At 43.5% G+C, this 20079-nt stretch overlaps 1 protein-coding gene across 2 annotated transcripts in view; it reads left to right on the forward strand.

Moving 5' to 3' along the window:
• The window catches only part of Egfl6 (EGF like domain multiple 6), a 63562-nt gene that overhangs the window by 35217 nt on the left and 8266 nt on the right, over positions 1 to 20079 (forward strand). For both annotated transcript variants that reach the window (XM_051142058.1, XM_051142057.1), the window contains exons 5-9: positions 1482 to 1601; positions 5882 to 6016; positions 8182 to 8304; positions 10377 to 10697; positions 14533 to 14613. In XM_051142058.1, coding sequence (XP_050998015.1) covers positions 1482 to 1601; positions 5882 to 6016; positions 8182 to 8304; positions 10377 to 10697; positions 14533 to 14613 — 780 coding nt within the window. The remainder of the gene's footprint in view (positions 1 to 1481; positions 1602 to 5881; positions 6017 to 8181; positions 8305 to 10376; positions 10698 to 14532; positions 14614 to 20079) is intronic.

Raw genomic sequence — 20079 nt, forward strand, 5'->3', positions numbered from 1 at the left:
TGTGAAATAAGTTATGTTAAGCAACAAGTGACTAAAAACTCCAACTCAACTATGTCATTTATTAAAAATGTTGAAGACAATCAGTTTCAAGGACTCTTAATAAAGACTTAGTCTCCACTATCCTCAGAGTGATTTTCTTCTCAAGTTTGTGGCCTCTCGGGGAATCATATGGCTGCTTCAGCTCCAGATGCTATGTCCACATTAAAAGTAGGCAAAGCACTTCTTTCATGCCTGCCCCTCTTATCATTCAGTCAGCATCTCTTACAGCCGGCTTATCTTATTTTTGTTTGCATGTTTGAAACACCGGGCTTGCCTGGAACTCACACTGTAGCTAGAATGACCTTGAACTTTTGCTTCTCTTCTCACTCCCCACAAGTGCTGGGATTGCGAGCATGTGCTACCATACCCGGTGAGGCAGAAACAGAAGAATCCCTGGAGATTTCCAGGCCAACTAGCCTGGAATACACAATGGAAAAGCAAAGAGACCTGTAGTGTGGTGCTGGGGATCAAAGCCAGTGCAGCAGGCATGCCACACAAGCTCTCCGACAACTGAGTCCCTCCAATGGATTTGCAGTCCCTCCGTAGATTTATCTTTATTTTTCTATGGCCATGCTGAGACATGTAGCTGCTCTTTGCTGCAAGGAAAGCTAAACCAGTATCTGGATTGTCAGATACACATTTTCAAAAATGGTGAAAATGACAAGTTAAACGAGGACCAGAATAGCTCTCATAGGACTCACCACCTGTATCTGCCACATTACTCCGGGTACCTCAAACACCAAGTTTTGTGGCTTGAGTGCCTCGCAGTGAGTCTGCACATCTGTGTGATGATCTCTAGAGTTCTTTTCCTCTAACTGTTCACAATGATAATCTGCATCCACAGTTACTTTTCACCTTCTAGAGACTGGCCAAGTGACAGTGATCTGAGTGCATATAAGAGACGAGAGAAGGACTGAGGATGGAGTTCAGTTCGTATCCTGCTCACCTAGCTTATACAGAGCCTGGGTTTAACCCTCAATGCTGCATAAACCAGGCGTGGTGTCACATGCCTGTTATCCCAGAATTTTGGAAATGGAGAATCAGAAGTTTCAAGGCTGCATAGTGAGTTCAAGGCCGGTCTGAGACATGTGAGGAGATGTCTCAATTTAAAAGATAGACCAAGAGAGAGACAGAGACAAACATGGGGGTGAGGGGAGGAGGGAGAGAAAGAGAAAGAGAGAGGGGGGAAGGGGGTACAGTCCGAGCTGTGTGTTTTGCCTAGAGATAGTCAAATGCAGTGTGTTGGTCAGCAAAACAAAGCATGAGTGAGTGAGATTCATTCCATGGGCCAGCACAACACTCCTGCCCAGATCCCTTGTGGGTTTCAATTTGGGACTCAGACCCTAAAGTCTATCCTAAGACATATTACATTTCACATCTCAGAACTGGGAGAGACTTTCTTAGTTAATCTTTGTCTTCTCCTTTTTTTTTTTTTTTTCCAGACTCCAGGACATGTGCCAGGACAAACTGCCAGTACGGCTGCAAAGACACAGAGGAAGGGCCACAGTGTGTGTGCCCATCCTCTGGTCTCCGCCTGGGCCCAAATGGAAGAGTATGCCTAGGTAAAACAGAAGGTGTCACCTCCATTCCTCTCCATCCCCCATTCATTCCTTCTCCACTGAACTCCACTCTCATTCCTCACTGGGCTTGTGCTGGCTAGATATGGTGGATTCTTCAAGGTACTGATATCTACTTATGAAATATCTTCAGTCCTTTGTGCTCTCTAAATACTTTGGAATGTAAGGGAAAACAGCCTTCTAGTAGTCTACACTGCCAAAGCCAGAATGGATAGGGCATACTGGTTCTTTTTATTTACTGTTTTGACACTGTATATTTGACTTCAATTACCATGCGACTGACACTACACTGCTCATTCAATGAATCTGATCTTATGAGCCCTTGGGATTTGTTTCAAGTTCTAGCTATCATGTTCCAGAAGACATGTATTTACTTTTTGTTCCCAGTATTAATTAGTGAAAATAGTATATGCTTCTTATAGACTTTTAGGCACTGTTTTAAACACTTATCCACATTCTCTTTAAAATGCTTCAGCAGGTAGGGCTGTAGCTCAGTTGAAGAGTGCTTGCCTAGCATGCACAAACCCTTGGGTTCAATCCCCAACACTATATAAACCAGGTGTGGTAGAGTATGCGTGTGACCATGGCCCTTAACAGATGAAAGGAGAGAGATCAGAGGTCATCCTCAGCAAGTTCAAAGCAAGTTTGGATCACCTAAGACTCTGTCTCAAATAAACAAACAAAAAACAGACCTTTAAATTATACAAACTACCCAGCACATGGTAGGTAGTGGAAAGCAGATTTCTATGAGTTCAAGGCCACCTTGGTGATTTAGTGAGTTCCAAGTCAGCCAGAAATACATGAGATCCTGTCTTTAAAAAGTACAAATATAGGCCAGGTGTGGTGGTACACACCTTTAATCCCTGCACTTGGAAGGCAGAGACAAGCAGATCTCTGTGAGTTTAAGGCCAGCCTGGTCTTCAAAAATTAGTCCAGGATAGCCAGAGCTGCACATTGAAACCCTGTCTCAAAAAACAAACAAACAAACAAAAACAAAAAGTAAAAAGTAAAAATATAGCTGGGCACGGTGACACACACCTGTAATCCCAGCACTCAGGGAGGCAGAGGCAGGCGAGTCGCTGTGTGCTAGAGGCCAGGCTGGTCTACAATGAGAGTCCAGGACAGCCAGGGCTACACAGAGAAACCCTGTCTCAAAAAACCATATATGTATACACACACACACACACACACACACACACACACACACACACACACACATATTCATTGTTATTTCTGACTAGACAAAATGGGCAGATTAAGTCAGTACCAATTAAGAAACATAAGCCATTCATTTAAATTTAGTAAAATCTGTGGCCTAAAGTTTTAACTTCCTTGCTCTCGCTTGTTTTACTGCACATCTTAGTTTGTGAGTCCCCAGAAGCTGAGCAAATAGTTGGTTCAGTACGTGATCCCAGGGAACACTGGTTGCGGTCTTAGGAAGGTACCAGCTCTGGGTGAATTCAGTGAGCAGATTCAATGAGCTCTGAGCACCTCTGTGAGACCAACTGTATCTATTATTTTTCTCATTGCTGTGACCAAATACTAGACACGAAGGAACTTAAAGAAGGAAGGGTTGGTTTATTTGGACTTAATTTGAGAGGATTTGGAATATCAAAGTGGGGGAGGCATTGCGGCAGGAGTGTGAGGTGAGGCATCTGGTCACATTGCATCCACAGTGAGGAAGCAGAGAATTTCCTGGAAATGAGGTTTGCTGATCAGAATTTAAGCCCCGCCCCAGTCACTCTCTTCCTCCTGTAGGCCTCCTCCTCCTCCTCCTCCTCCTCCTAAAAGGCCCACAATCTTTCCAATTTGACTAGGGAACAAGTGTTCAAATGCATGAGGCTAGGGAGGACATTTCACATCAAACCACAACTCTGGGAAAGCTGCCTCTTGTTTTTTCCTTCTTGGGCAACGTTTTTGGGTACTTCTCCATCAACCCCTGCTGTTCCCCTGCTCCAGAGTGACATTCCCAAGTTCTCACAGTCAGGGCCAGGAGCGAATCTAGCAAGCTGCCTATGGCAGCTATGAAAACTTTGAGGGCTGAGTGCCTGGCACCCTTGGCCGCTAAAACACCATTTTGTCCATTTTTGCATTTTGTGAGTTTGAATTATATTCAGTCACCTGATTGTCTATATGCCCAATACACATGCACATAAAATACATGTAGGTTGGGTGAATGCGTAGTCTTAATAAGGGAGAACTGATGAGACCAGACTTTTGGGGGAAAAAAGCTCATCTTCTTTGATTTAAAACATAAGTATGATGTAACAACCTTTTCCGTTTAATAGGACTATTTTTCAGTCAGGATGCTGTATGATTATTCATCCTAAATGTATATAGTTTGAGGAATATTGTATGTAAAGTAAGCTCAATCATATAGGCCAGGGAAGCACTTTTTTATTTTAATTTATCATTATTTGTTCAGATTGCATCCTGAATATTATCCTCTTGCTTGTATCTTCCCGTTCCCACCCTCCCTCCTTCTTCCACCCTGTTCCCCTCCCCTAGACTTTTTTTTTAATATTGCATGTGTATTAAACTTTGTCTTCTTGTTTTTGTTTGGTTTGTTTGGTTTGGTTTTTCAAGACAAGGTTTCTCTGTGTAGCCTTAGCTGTTCTGGAACTCACTCTGTAGACCAGGCTGTCCTCAAACTCACAGAGATCCACCTGCCTCTGCCTCCTGAGTGCTGGGACAAAAGGCATGTGGCTCCAACACCCAGCTTCTGTTTTCATTTCAAGAGTGACCAAAGATTTAATTAGGTTCACAGAGTTTACTATCCTTTAGTATAAGATTTGCCTGGTATGGCGAAATCTTGATCAAAATGAATTCAAAATTTTACCTACCTCCTTAATTGGTTGGGTACCATTCTAAATGGAATGGAGAGCTGATGCTCAGAAAAAATGATAGCAGAACTCATCTCTGTACTCATTTGTTATTTTAAGAGTGCAGCAAGATAGCTCAGTTGGTGAACTAATTGCTTGACATGCACATGTCTCCAGATTGATCCCTAGCACAGACTCATGGGGCAGGGGAGAGGGTCAGGGACTGTATAATGGAAACAATAAGCCAGAATCAACTTGCATACTTAACCCAAGGTCCAGCCTACTTGGTATCTGTAAGTTAGAGCAATGCTTGAGTCTTTTTTTGTTTGTTTGTTTTTGTTTTATGGTTTTTTTTTTTTTTTTCCGAGACAGGTCTCTCTGTGTTAGCCTTGGCTGTTCTGGACTCACTTTGTAGACCAGGCTGGCCTTGAACTCACAATGATCCACTTGCCTCTGCCTCCCAAGTGCTAGGATTAAAGGCATGGTGGTACACCCACCCAATGCCTGAGTCTTAGCAGATTATTCAGCATAGCTGTCAGCCCTGCTGTGCAGTATCTCACTCATCTTGGAAGAAAGGGAACATGTGTATAGTTGGCTTATGTTGTATTGTTACACAATTATACTCAATCCGCAACTTAAGCAATACTGCATTCTTACATAGCTACATTTTTTTGTGATTTGAGTCAATATTATAGGAGCTTTAAAGGAGCTATGTGATGCTTTTGCAAACTGCAAATCTTAAAAGTTTGTGTCTTTTGGTTTGCTCAGAGTGTGGCTAGCTCCACTTTCAAAAATTGCATGTTATACAATAGAATTGGTAGCTTGGAAAAATAGTCACTCAGTACACATGTAAAGCATAGGTACCACATACCAGACACACACTAGACCCTAGAAGAGCTAGGGCCTAACACATGAGCAGATATAAGGAATAGTGACATACTTCAGTTGCTAGAGAGCTTGCCTAGCACGCACGTGTTCCAGCAGGCCAGTGTTCCAGCAGGCCAGTGTTCTATCCTCAGTACCACATAAGCAAGATGTGGTAGCACACACACCTGGAATCCCAGCACTAGGAACATGGAGACAGGAGGATGAGGAGTTAAAAAGGTCATTCTTGGCTACATGTGAGTCTGAGGCCAACCTAGGATACATGTCACAGAGGGGGGTATGAATACAAATAATGGCATTACAGCAGGTAACACCTCCAAGAAAAGATAGGCATATTGATATGAACCTGTAAAGCAAAGAACTGTGCGTGTGTCTGGTGAAGATCTCGAATACTTCTTGAAGTTGTGACATAGGTAGCAGATGACCTGTGTTCTAGGCAAGGAGACTATCCATGTGCTTGAGTGTTGCATGCTCGGGCTTGAGGTCAGTACCTATGTGTGCACATGTGTTGGATGACCCTTCCTGCAACTGCTGACAGCCTCTACTCCTATGCCCCAGATACCAATGAATGTGCTTCTAGCAAAGCTGTCTGCCCTTCCAACCGAAGATGTGTGAACACATTTGGAAGCTACTACTGCAAATGTCACATTGGTTTCGAACTGAAATACATCAATCGCCGATATGACTGTGTGGGTAAGATCCAGTAGCTTCCTTTCCCTTGCCTCTAAGGCTGTAGGCTTTCTCTACAGGCATTTTTAATGTCCATTTCAATCTACTACATACCTAAGTCCAGTGAGATTAATTATGAAGCCAGGTCCATAGTGATTTAAACAGATGAGTATAACTCTATTATGGAAGCAAATATCTTGAAAGATTTCTGTGAGGATTTTTTTTAATTTGCTAAGTTTTTATTTAGTTTATATGTTTGGTTCTGTCTCCAATTACACATCTATGAAAGAAAGCAATATAGAAATATTTGTATTTGTTACAAGATTAGGAAGAAGATCTCAGTAGTCCGTTCCTAACATTTTCCACTAGATTTTCATTACAAAAATGTATGAAGGAGACTGGAGAGATGGCTTGGTACTTACAGTCACCTTCGCTTTGCTCCCAGCACCCGTGTAACAAGCAAAGTATCGCAGAAAACACCTGAACCCCAGCTCTAGGGAGGAGGAATAGGAGGGTCACCAGGGTCTTCTGGCTTCCAGCCTACCTAGGAAAATAGGAGCCCCAGAGAGAGACTCTACCTCAAAAAACCAGGCAGAGAATCAGAGAGGAGAACACTCAATGTCCTCTTTTTGCCTCTGCTATAGACACAGGCGCATGCGCGCGCACACACATTTTAAAAGGAAATTATATGAAGGGGCACGTGTTCTTTCCTCTATTTTGGGGGGAGGGGATTTTGCGTTTGTGTGTGTGTGTGTGTTTTGTTGGTGGTGGTGGTGGGGTTTTTTTTGGATTTTTCAAGAGAGAGTTTCTGTGTGTAGCCCTGGCTGTCCTGGACTCACTTTGTACACCAGGCTGGCCTCTACTCACAGAGATCCGGCTGCCTCTGCCTCCTAAGTGCTGGGATTAAAGGCATGAGCCACCACACTTGGCTTTCCTCCTTTTTCTTTTAGCCCTTTTGTAGTTCAAATGCCAAGTAAAATCACCCACTGCTAATAGTGTTATTAGTTAGCTATTAGTTTTATCTTAAAACATTATCATCTCCTAGTGAAGGGATTCCAAGCCTCAAAGAGGGCCTATTACCCTTAATATACTATCCTATAGTAAAGAGAAATCGGGGTTGCCTCTAGCTCTCTATTCACATGGCATTGGTGACAAAGGTACTCACTTGAAACAGAGAGCTAAGTGTTGGAAAAAAATATGATTCTTTCAATCCTGTAGTTAGGGCTTCTTGGGACATGTCTTGTATCATCGTGTTGGGGCAACATCCCATTGCTGGTTTTTTAATCATCTTCGGAGACCTCCACAGCTGTTCCCTCAGATATTCTTAAATACAAAGGCTACCCTAGACAGGCACGTAAAATTCATGTTTGACATGAGCTTGGACCCCACACTTGGATCCTACACTGTCCTGTCGGCCCAGAATCTACACAGCTTCCCAAGGAAGCAAATCTCTGATGTACTAAAAGTGGCTAAGATTAGCAACAGGGCTCCTTTTGTGAGTGGGTCCCAAACAATACAGTGTTTTGTGAGCTTACATCTACAAAAGCAGAGATAGGACATAGGGTGGCGGGGAGAGCACTTGAAACTCCCACCTGGGTGGAATCTGGCCAATTTTCCACCTCTAAATCCAACAGACGAGCTCAAACCAGCCTGACCCTTTCCCCTGGCAGGTTCTGAACAAAATGCCCATGCCTATGAATGCAGACAGTGGCAGAGGTTTCTGGCTGATCCTGCCTTTTGTTTGTGAGGAGTTTCAAGCCAAATTTCGAATTTATTTTCTGTTATTTTTCCTTAGTTTCAAATTACGTTGATGAAAGTCAAACCAATCCAAAAATGTAGCATTTATTTTCTGATAATGTTATTTAGTTCCAGACTATGCCGATGAAAAGGTTAAGGAGAAACTCCAAACATCTTAGCAGTTTTTAATAGCATTAATAATAAGCAAGCCGTGAAGTTTCTCTGGGGGAGGCGAGTTGCGGGCACCCTCCCTACGTACCAGGCAGGCGCCAGGCAAAGCCAGGGCTCTCAGCCAAAAGGCCTCTGCTTTTGAACACCTCTCCATTCTCAGGCGGCACTTAGTTTGCAGAGGTGTTGAGTGGTTGACCTTTAAGTTGCTCAAGTTAAAAGGGCTACCCTTTCAGCGAGCCCCTTTATCATAAAGTTATTCATTGGAATGTTCCCCTTTTCAGATATAAATGAGTGTGCTCTGAATACCCATGTGTGCAGCCTCCATGCCAATTGCCTCAATACCCAAGGAGCCTTCAAGTGCAAATGCAAGCAGGGCTACAGAGGCAATGGACTTCAGTGTTCTGGTAAGTAGCTCTTGGTCATGACAGTTTTCTTATCTGCATTGCCCCCCTCCAAAATCATTTTTTTAAATTGTGTGTGTGTGTGCGTGCGTGCGTGCATGCGTGTGTGTGTGTGTGTGTGTGTGTGTGCGCGCGCACGCCTCAGCCTTGTATCTTTTCCTAGTTGGGCTGTATTTCTGGTACTCATAAAAGTTACAGGCACAAAACTGAAAGACGGAGGGATGAGATGTAGTTCAGTTAGCAGGGTGCCTCACATATGCAAAGCCTGGCCCCCAGCACCTCCATAAACTAGCTATGGTAATCCCATTACTTGTCAGAGGTCCAGGCAGGAGGCTCAAACATTCAAGGTCATCCTCTACTATATAGAGATTTTGAGCCCAGCCTGGCATATATGAGACTGTGTCTCAAAAACAAACAAACAAAAAAGCAGAGGGTCGGGCAAACAGAAATGGGCAGTATTTCTTATTTTTCAGAACTTCTTCAAGAACGACAACCAAGACAATGTAGAATGTGGTAGACATCGATTCTTATCATCCTGAAGTCCGCATTCTCTCTCTCTCTCTCTCTCTCTCTCTCTCTCTCTCTCTCTCTCTCTCTCTCTGTGTGTGTGTGTGTGTGTGTGTGTGTGTGTGTGTGTATGTGTGTGTGTGTGTGTGTGTGTGTGCGTGTTGTAGTAATGGTAGTGGTGTAGATGAACACTAAAAAACCTAAGGAGCATCTGGATTCCCTGCCAGGGCAAATTATCTATGCTTACAGGGCAAGCTGTGCCTGGTAAACAGAGTCCTCCACCCAGCTGGCATGGTGACTCAAGCCTGTACTCCCAACACTTGAGAGGGAGAGGGAGAAGGAACAAAACTTGAGGTTCTACTCTGTCCCCACACATCATGCCATGCTTGTGCCAACACTCACATATGTGAACTCACACAGACACACACACACACACACACACACACACACACACGGGGTGGGGAGAGAGGGGGAGAGAGAGAGAGAGAGAGAGAGAGAGAGAGAGAGAGAGAGAGAGAGAGATTTTAAAAAAACAAAAAATGTAAAAGCAGTAATAACAGGCAGGCATGGTGGCACATTCCTTTAATCCCAGCACTCAGGAAGCAGAGGCAGGCTGATCTCTGTAAGTTTGAGGCTAGCCTGGTCCACAAAAAGAGTTCCAGAATATCCAGGGCTATTACACAGAGAAACTCTGTCTCAAAAAAAACCAAACCAAAACAAAAAAGAGTAATAATTTATTTTTTAACATCAGTTTGATTTCCTCCTAGAACAATGACATGTATCCTTGAATCAGATCTCAAAGAATTTGAGTTAGTCTAGAGAAAAGTAAATGCTAACCTTGAAGCAGGAATAAACCCTTTGCAGAAATGGTAGAAAAAAGAAGGTATCCTATGCTTTGCTCTCAAGTCCGACCTCTGCTGCTAGCTAGCTAAGTGACCTTGAGCAAGTCACTAATTGACCCCCTCTACCAAATAAGAGTATGAGCCTGACTAGCACTTTTCAACTTCTTGTATTCTTTTACACTAGCATTTCCCCATTACCAAAAATCTAGCTCTGGCCTTCCCTTGGCTCCTTGGTCCTTATAATCTCCATTGAAAGTACTCAAGTAAGACATACAGACTGTAGTGTAGAAGACAGATAGATGGGAGACACTACCAGGGACTTAACTGGGCAGTGACCAAAAGGGTAGTGGAAGAGGAAACTGTTCTCACAGAGGTCAGAGTGGACAATGTACAAAAGGACCAGTTAGGTTAGCCAGCATGTTAAGGAATGCTGGTAGACTCCATCATGTACAGGTTACCATAGCTACTGTGAGTTCAAACAGGCAATGCCCATGTCATCTTTAGAGGACAGTGTTTCACAACCCAGTTCCTCATCCTCTAGCATTCATGTTTTTTCCATCCTTTGCCATGATGTTCCCTGAGACTTGGAGGAAGTGTAATAGTGGTCTTATTTGGGGCTGATTCTGAACACTTTTACTTCTTGCACTTGAACATTTTCAAAATGGTCCATTGTTCATGAATGATCTCAACCCAATGGCAATTCTCATGTGTTACTTTTCTTTTCAGTTATCCCTGAAAATTCTGTGAAGGAAGTACTCAGAGCACCTGGGACCATCAAAGACCGGATCAAGAAGTTACTGGCACACAAACAAAGCATGAAGAAAAAGCTGAAACTTAAAAATGTCACCCCGAGACCTGCCAGTACACACACACCTAAGGTTAACTTGCCTTTCAGCTCTGAAGAGAGGATTTCCAGGGGCAGGAACTCGAATGAAGAACAAAAAAGGAAGGACGGAAGGAAGAGAGAAGAGCTTGAAGAAGACAAAGGAGACAAAGTCCTGAAGAATGAGATAGAACAGGAGCGAAGCCTTCGAGGGGATGTGTTTTGTAAGTATTGCTTTTGTTATTCTTGCATTTGGTTTTTTTTTTTTCTTTTCTTTTAAGTGTGATTCCTCGAGGCTTAGCTCCCTCTCTACATACCACAAGTCTAAAACATAGAAATATTTTTTTTAATTTAATACAATCACTTTTAAAATCACAAATAAAAAAAACAAAAAAAATAAAATAAAATCACAAATAAAAATATCACACAGCAACTTTGAGGAGGCCACTCAAAAGACTTGCATAGTCCCAAACTCATCTCTGTGAGCGTCTATACATTTATCGTGGCCATTGTAAAGCTGTGGAGTTTCACATGGGGTTTCACATTTTCACTACCAATTACATCTTTAAACTCTTAACCACCCCCCCCAAAAGAAAAAACTATGAGAGAGCTGAAACTTGGGGAAAAAATAGCTTTATGTCCTCTTTCATGACTCATGTGCCCTTTTCCCTGTGTTCTGTTATTCTCACCACCTGTCATTTTGCCTGGATTCTGCTCTTTCTCGTCACCTAGTATTACCCTCTCGTGGTCTTCTTTCTAAATGCTATACTATACCCACACTCTCGCTGTTGACATATATACATTAGGGGCTGGGATCATCATAGGGAGAACATTCAGTGAAATGTTTTTAAACCAAGAAAAAGAAAAATGGCTTGGCACTCAGGTTCTCAGAAGCCTATGTAAGGTCTAAAGAATATCTTCCAGGGGTGCTAAATGGGATCTGGTGCTCTGGGAACCAGGAAGGTAAATCCTCTCCTGTTTCCTTATCTGGGTGCTCCTTATGTGGCACAGCCCCTCCCTGCCAAGACGCAGCAAGCAGTGTTGTATGGCTGCCAGATTTTCCACACAGCACACCCACCACATCAAAGGCCCTCATCACCAGGTCTCCCAAGCACTCCCTTTTTAACCCCCCGTTTTTTTTCCCAAAGATTTTCTCTTTTCTTTGAGAATTGGTAGTTCTGGCTGGCCTGAAATTCACTATGTATAGACCAGGCTAGATTTGAACTCAGAGATCTGATTGCTTTTGCTTCTCAAGTAGTAGGCTTGAAGATGTGTGCTAGCACACCCAGCATTTGAAAAGTTTTATGATACCCAGGGTGGTGGTTCAAGTCTTTAATTCCAGTACTGGAGAAGCAGAGGCAGGTGGAGCTTGGAGTTCAAGGCCAGCCAGAGCTTAAAACAACAGCAGCAACAGCAACAACATCACCTGGACCATGAGAGTTTATTTAGAGTGGTAACATCTGAATAAGTTAATTAAATTAAAAAAAATTTTTTAAACTGTCTCAAAAGGTTTTATGAGCATATAATTTAATTACAAATAAATTTTCATACTTGTATATAGTATATTTTGTCATGCTATGCTCTCTTGGCCCATTCTCCAGGCTCTTCCCAATTAGTCTTCTTTCTTTTCTTTCTTTCTGTCTTTTTTATTTGTTTGTTTGCTTGTTTGTTTTTTAAGACAGGTTTGCTCTGTGTAGCCCTGGCTGTCCTGGATCTCCCTCTGTGGACTAGGCTGGCCTTGAATTCAGAGATCCACCTGTCTCTGCCTCCCGAGTGCTATGATTAAAGGCGTGTGCCTCTACCACCAGGCTACTACTAGTCTCCTTTCTACTGTCATGTCTTTTTGTTTTTGTTTTTGCTTTCTGAGACAGGGTTTCTCTGTGTACCCTTGGCTGTCCTGGACTCATCTTGTAGACCAGGCTGGCCTCCAACTCACAGAGATCCACCTGCCTCTGCCTCCCTGAGTTCTGCGATTACATGTGTGTTCCACAGCACTGGTGTCTTTTTGCATTTATAAGGTATTGTGCATGCAAATTCCTTCCCTGGGGAGATATAAACATCCCCCCTCTAGCCCTTCTTATAAGGCCCTGACAATAGCACAAAGCATGATTGCACCAGAATCCAATTTGGGTAACCAATGAGTTTATTAGGCTTGCTTCCTAAGCATGAGTGATGAGTTGTTTACAGGGGTGTAAGTGACCCCAAAGTAGCTGCACCACCATTAAGTCACACATCTGAAAGGATGACAACTTCCCCATAGTGCATAAATGGAGCCCCTCTGCAGCTAACCATCTGTAACTTGTATACTCTATCATCTCCCAAGACCACAAGCCATGTAGTTAGGGCAGAATTATATACAAATGTCTGGGAGATATAAGAGAGGGCAACCAGAAACTCAGGTGAGGGTCCAATGACCCACCCTATGCTATCCTTCTATGGGGGAACATCAGCAGTCACTAGAGGTAGGATTAAGGGATTAGTGACAGTAACACAAACAAGTTGCTTACCAGTGGCAATGGCACTGAAGAAAATGTCACTCACTCCCTATCCCAGTGACTGTTACCTGCCTGCCAATAGACCTCCAGGAAGTGGTGAGTCCTTATGAGTCACTCTCACCTCACTTTTTTATTTATTGAAGACATTTTTGGAGGGCTCTCTCTCTCTCTCTCTCTCCTCTCCTCTCTCTCTCTCTCTCTCGCCCCCTCTCTCTCTCTCTCTCTCTGCTCTTCTCTCTCTCTCGTCCTCTCTCTCTCTCTCTCTCTCCTCTCTCGCTCTCCTCTCTCTCTCTGTCTCTCTCCTCTCTCTCTCTCTCCTCTCTCCTCGCCTCTCTCTCCCTGTCCTGTTCCTGTCGGCTGTCTGTCTCTTCTCCCTCTCTCTCCTCGCCCCTCTCTCCTCTCTCCTCTCTCTCCCTCTCTTCTCCTCTCTCTCTCTCCTCTCTCTGCTCCCCCCCGCCTCTCTCTCCTCTCCTCCCTCTCTCTGCCTCTGTCTCTCTCCCTCTCTCTCTCTCTCTCCTCCTGCTCCTCTCTCACTCTCTCTCTCTCTCTCTCCCTCTCTTCCGCTCTCTCTCTCCTCCTCTTCTCTCTCTCTCTCGCCCTCTCTCTCCTCTCTCTCTCTCTCTCTCTCTCTCTCTCTGAAATGAGAATATCGTGGTTGTATGTTTATGATTTTAAAAACCAAAATAGCCAGGCCTGATGATATATATCTTTAATCCTAGCACAGAGGAGGCAGAGGTAGACCACCCTGGTCTGCATAGCAAGTTCCAGGCCAGACAAGGTTATATAGTAAGATTTTGTGTCAAAAAAAAAAAAAAGATTTTAGCTAAGCGTGGTGGCTCACGCCTTTAATCCCAGCCCTCAGGAAAGCAGAGGCAGGTGGATTGCTGTGAGTTTGAGGCCAGCCTGGTCTACAGAGTGAGCTCCAGAACAGCCAAGGCTATACACAGAGAGAAACCCTGTCTTGAAAAAAGAAGATTCTAAGCCAAAATAGAAAATTACAGAAGCAAAACACTACAGCAGAGCTTAAGTTTTCTTCATGAACCAGGTGACTGCTATGTCCCTCTTTGCAAAGGATAGTGTACAGAGCCCACCATAAATCTCAACCCCTCTGAGGCAGTTTGTGTGTTAACCCTAAGTTCCCACAATGAGACCCCATTTCTTTCATCCTGGTCGCTCTGTTTTATTTTGTGTTCTTGACTGTATGGCTGGTGAGCATATCAACATGCACCAGGTGCATTTAGCCAAGGGATGAAGAGACACAGGCTCATCTGGCTCAGAAACAGGGTACCAGTCCTGCAATTGCCCTTACTAATGAAAATTTCAAGGAAGTAGATTTCCAAAACCTCATGAGAAAAGGAGTGCCTGGAGTGCGGATGCTGAGCTCACTTGAGGGAACCACTAGGAAACATTATTCCGAGTAGGGAGACTGGGTAGGAAGATGCTGATCAAATGTGTTCTGCCATTAGACTACATGATAGCCTTCTATGTTCTGCCACTAAATTCATTCCTTTGGTGCTTGTGGGGAGTTTTGAATTTCTCTTAACTAATTAAGGTTCTTTATCAGCCCCTAAGGTAAATGAAGCAGAGGATTTGGATCTGGTCTACTCCCAAAGAAAAGAGCTAAATTCCCAACTGGAGCACAAAGGTAATGATTTGTTTGTTTGTTTGAGACAGGGTTTTTCTGTGTAATAGCCCTGGCTGTCCTGGAACTCTGTAGACCAGGCTGGCCTCGAACTCACAGCGATCCACCTGCCTCTGCCTCCCGAGTGCTGGGATTAAAGGCGTGTGCCACCATGCCTGGCTCAAAGGTAATGATTAAAAAATAAAAATAAAAGTAACACAGCTCTCAAATAAATGGTGTGACCATACCTAGGAATACAGATTTCAGGTTATCTCAACATCATGTTCCAATATAATAGCAGTTTCCTAGAGTTTTCTGGTAAAGAACAAAGAAAGTCATAAATCAAATGCATTGATAAAATAACAGTTGATAGGTTCTGGCAAAGTGGGGAAACCTCTGCTGTAGGCCCCAGATGTTATCTAATGACATTTTTAGCATTTGTATTTGTAGAAACTAGGAGTCTGTTAAGCTAATACATCCCAAAATGACCCAAAAGGATTTATCCTGATAGTCAGAAGGATTTCAGGTCAGACACAGAGGTGGGCAATGAATAGCTATTAAAGGGGCTAAAAACAGCTCAAAATAATTTTGGTTCTGGATTTGCAGCATTCCAACCTCTCTGCAGTCACTGAAGTTCAAGTAGCCTTTGTCGAATGTTCTGTGTGGTTTTGGAAACTTCTGTTCACAGTAACTAATGCCTTCTTTCTACACATTTTATTATTTAGAGAATTTAAACAATAGCAAGCTCATGGAAAGGAGCTGAAGTGAGATCACCCTTCAGGAAGACCTTTGTTAGGAGATGACACCTGAAGCAGAAGAAAGGCCTTTCAGCTCAGGAGAGAAATAGCATCATGGCTGTAGGGAGCCATAACAGGACTTCAAAGGCAGGAGAGAGCCTTCTCTTTAAACCTGAAGAATAAAGGGGGTTTCTGACTCCTATAGGTTTTGGGCATTTGGGAGCCATGGAGACAGGCACTAGATACTACTACATAAGCTTACCTTGTAGCTATGAGGGTAGGGGCGCTTCCGGAACATAGCACAGCATGCTTTCTTATCAATCCCCGGGAGAGAAAGAAAAGCAGCTAAAGAATCTGTGCTCGCTCACTCTTTCCCGCATTATTTTTCATTACTGCTTCAGTCGTAAGCAACCAAGTGAAAATTCACTGTATCATGTCACACAGAGCCAGTGTTGTGTTACTTTTCCTGAGAAGACATGAAGAAACATTTATTCACTCTAGATGTGGCACTGATAACAGGCCAAAGTAGCCATTCTACCCAAGTTGGTGCAACAGTGATTTTTTTTTTCAGGCTTACTTTAAAGAAGTATGAGCAAATGAGTTCCCATTGCATCATCTGTGATGATATCACAAAAGCTGCATAATGGACTCCTGCCTTTTTTCAGGTCCTGTCTACCCTAGTGCCTCCCAAATGGAGGGGGTCATGAGGGAGTAGATAGCTGGAATCCTAGGTGAGAGGCCTGTGACCCTCTTCCATGACTAAAGACTGTTATTTGACTCTGTTACCACTACTTTGGACCTGCCCATCACTCTGTTCTGTTTATTTTGTTGCCATGACTACAAGGCCAAATACCTCAGTGTAGAAGAATTTAAATTCAAAGCATGGCTATTCTGACAAGAGATCACATGGAAAGACCTTCTAGGTCTGTGTGATCCGGCTGGAATACAGACACGCCTTTAATTCCAGGACGCAGAGGCAAGCAGATCTCTGAGTTCAAGGCCAGCCTGGTATAGTGCAAGGGTCAGATAAAGAAAAGCTTAGGTCCAGGCATGGTGGTACACTCCTTTTTAATCCCAGCATTGAGACAGAGGCATGCAGTTCTAATCAATTCTGTTCAGGCAGTTTGGTTGAGTCAGTGAGTTGAAAGGCAGTGAGGTGGAGTTGAGATACAGTTTTTACCAGGAGAGTTTTACAGAGACAGGTTGAAGAGAGAAGCTAGACACAGGTGAAGACAGAAGGAGCCAGAGAATGAGAAGGAGCCAGAAGATTAGAACAGATTGTCATAGTTGGTTTGAGGGCAAACAGAGCTATTCAGTGAGAAACTGAGAGAAGTCTTACTGAATCAGTCAGCTGGGAGAGGAGTTTGAGCCAGAACAGCTGAGTTGAACCAGCCAGCCAGAATTCAGAAAGAAGAAATGGTGAGCTTATTCAGCAGAGAGTCTCAGAATCTTAAAACATTCTAGGCCTAGGTTGGATTGTACAGAGGCTACAAGCTTCCAGGACTAGGCCTAGGTTAGCATATGGAGGCAGTAAGCCTCTGAGACAACAGTTGAAACAGACAAATAACACCTCACATCCTCTCCTCAGTTATAAAAGATACTTTATTAGGCCAGAAGGAAATCTCTTTACCCCTAATCACCAGTATTTAAGTAGTAGGTCATTTTCAAACATTTAGTTAGCATATATTAATTAGAAACAATAATGAGTTTCATCATGACATGCTTATAATGTATTTTGGTCATATTCATCCTATCCCCCTTTCTCTTGCTCCTCCCACTCTGACTGATCCCATTCCTCTTCCCAACTAGTTCCCATTCTACTTGTTAGATCATGGGCCTGGTCCTTTAAGAAACTGGCTGCCAGCCAGGCCAGTAGTAGCACACCTTTAATTCCAGCTCTCCAAGGCAGAGGCAGGCAAATCTCTGAATTCAAGGTCAGCCTGGTCTACAGAGTGAGTTCCAGGATAGCCGGGGCTACACTGAGAATTCCTGTTTCAGAAAAAGAAGAAGAAGAAGAAGAAGAAGAAGAAGAAGAAGAAGAAGAAGAAGAAGAAGAAGAAGAAGAAGAAGAAGAGGAGGGGGAGGGGAGGAGGGGGGAGGGAGGGGAGGAGGAGGAGGAAGAAGAAAAGAAAAAAGGAAGGAAGAAAAAAAAAGGAAGGAAGGAAGGAAGAGTGAGCTAAACATCACCTTAAGATCTTAAGATGCTGGTGAGACACTAAGAGGTCTGACCTCTCAGCCACACACCCCTCCAACTCTTTCTGAGACAGAGTTCAGATGCCACGCTATGCTGTGGTCCTGACTCTTCTACCCTTCCATGTTCTTTTGGGGGGGTCCCTTTTCTTTTCTTTTTCTTTTTGTTTGTTTTGGTCAAGACAGGGTTTCTCTGTGTAGCCCTGGCTTCCTCAACCTCACTCTGTAGACCAGGCTGGCCTCGAACTCACAGAGACCTGCTTGCCTCCCATGTGTTAGATTAAAAAGTGTACATCACCACCACCCAGCTACCATGTTCTTTGTCCCATAAGTCATGTTGCACTGAACTTCATGGTATGAAACTTCCCACCAGTAAAAAAACAAACAAACAAAACCTTATAAAAGCCAGAATACCCGCTTTGTCCAGGCCTTTGTGTGTCTAAAGGCTTTTCTCTTCTGGACATCCCACCTTCATGTTCCCATGGCAGCTGTTCTCTTTTTTGTTTTGTTTTTTCTTTATTTGATTGTTTATTTATTTATTCACTTTGCAGCCTGATCCTAGCTCCCTCCCTCCTCTTCTCCCAGGCCCACCCTCTCCCCTCCCCATTCCATACCTCTCCTTCTCAGAGAAAGAGAGGCCCCTAAGGGGTACCTTCTGCCATCTCAAGTCTCGGCAGAACTAAGTACAACCTGTCCCACTGAAGCCAGACAAGACAGCCCAGCTCAGGGAAAGGAGTCCAAAGGCAACAGAGTCAGAGACATAGGCTACCTCTCTTTTTTTGTTACTTGTTTTTTTTCCCCCAATACATGGTTTCTCTGTGTAGCCTTGGCTGCCCTGGACTCACTTTATAGAACAGGCTAGCCTCAAACTCACAGAGATCTGCCTGCCTCTGCTTCCCCGAGGGCCGGGATTACAGGTGTGAGCCACCATGCCCAGCTTCATATATTTTTGATAATTTAGTAAATGACATAATGTTTATGAAAAATTGAAAAATTGAGATGGATCAAGAAAAAAACAAGATGACTCAGAAAGTGAAAGTGGCTGTCACCAAATCAAATGGCCTGATTTTGATCCCCAAGACCTACATATAGGAAGAACAGACATGGCTTCCACAGATTGTCGTCTGACTTCCACATGCAAAGTTAAAATCTCATTGTAAATCCCAGCACTTGGGAGGCAGAGACAAGTTGGATCTCTGTGAAATCAAGGCCAGCCAAGTCTACAGAGTTAGTTCCAGGACAGTTAAGGCTACACAAAGAAACCCTGTCTCAAAAAAAAAAAAAAAAAAAAAAAAAAAGTCAGGTGCGGTGGAGCATGCCTGTAATCCCAGGACTCAGGAAGGCAAAGGCAGGTGGATTTCTGTGAGTTTGAGGCCATCCTGCTCTATAAAGTGAGTCCAGGACAGCCAAGGCTACACAGAGAAACCCTGTCTCAAAACAAAACAAAACAAACAAACAAAAATTGAGAAAAGGCTGGCCTAAAATGATAGTTTGCACCCTTAATCCCAGCATTCTGGAGACAGTAACAAGTGGACTTCTGTAACTTGGAAACCATTATGATCTATGTGGGGATTTCTGGCCAGTTGAGGCTACACAGAGAAACCCTGGAGACAAAGGAGGACTGCTTTTCTTTTCTTTCCATTCATTGACCCTTTGGCATAACAGCTGTATCCTTCAAATCAATAACTAGAGGCTAGCCTTGGTTTTAAATCAGAAGCCCCTCCGTCTTTGTCCTCTTTCACAGTGCTTCCTTGCTGTCATCTTACAGCGTGAGTCAGCACACTTTTCTGTGGAAAAGGCCAGAGAACAAATTAGTGAGGCTTTGTGAGCCATTCGGTCTCTGTGGCTCAAGGGTCCCTTTGTCCTTGCAGCTAAAGGAACAAGACACTATACAAGTACACGGAAAGCCTGCGTTGCCATAAGACTTTACAGAAGTAGACAATAGGCCAAGGTGCTAGTTTGCAGACCCCTACTATACATAAAGGTAACCTCAGACACTGGTTCAAAACCTGCACTAGGTAACTCCACTCACAGTCATGTGATATACATCTAAATGACCCGGCCATTCTGCCATAACAAGTAACAACAGACACAAAATAAAACATTTTAGAAACCACCTATTTGATCCAATAAGGCCCTGGCAAATGTCTAACAGCAATGTTAGAATCGTGAAATACCCATTGGATCTTAATTAATGGAGGTGACAATTTGAGGCCAATGCCATTGAAGCAGTGATTTATCATGTACACTCCCAAAAGAGGGGGACACACTGAACAAGGGTAGGGCCTAATGGAAAACTAGGCCAAAGGTCTTTAAGGTTTTTGTAGGAGTAAAGTCAAAGGGGAGGGGTAAGGAAGAGACCTTTTAAGGTTGGATAATTTAAATAATTTCCAAAGGCCTTAAGGTAGTGGTTCACAACCTCTTCCACATGGGTCACATATCAAGTGTCCTGTGTATCAAACATTTACACTACAATTCATAACAGTAGCAAATGTATAGTTAGGAAGTAGCAATAAAATAATTTTATGGCCAGGGGAGGGGGATCCCCACAACATGAGAAACT

Source organism: Acomys russatus, chromosome X (genome assembly GCF_903995435.1).
Source record: "Acomys russatus chromosome X, mAcoRus1.1, whole genome shotgun sequence".
NCBI lineage: Eukaryota > Metazoa > Chordata > Mammalia > Rodentia > Muridae > Acomys > Acomys russatus.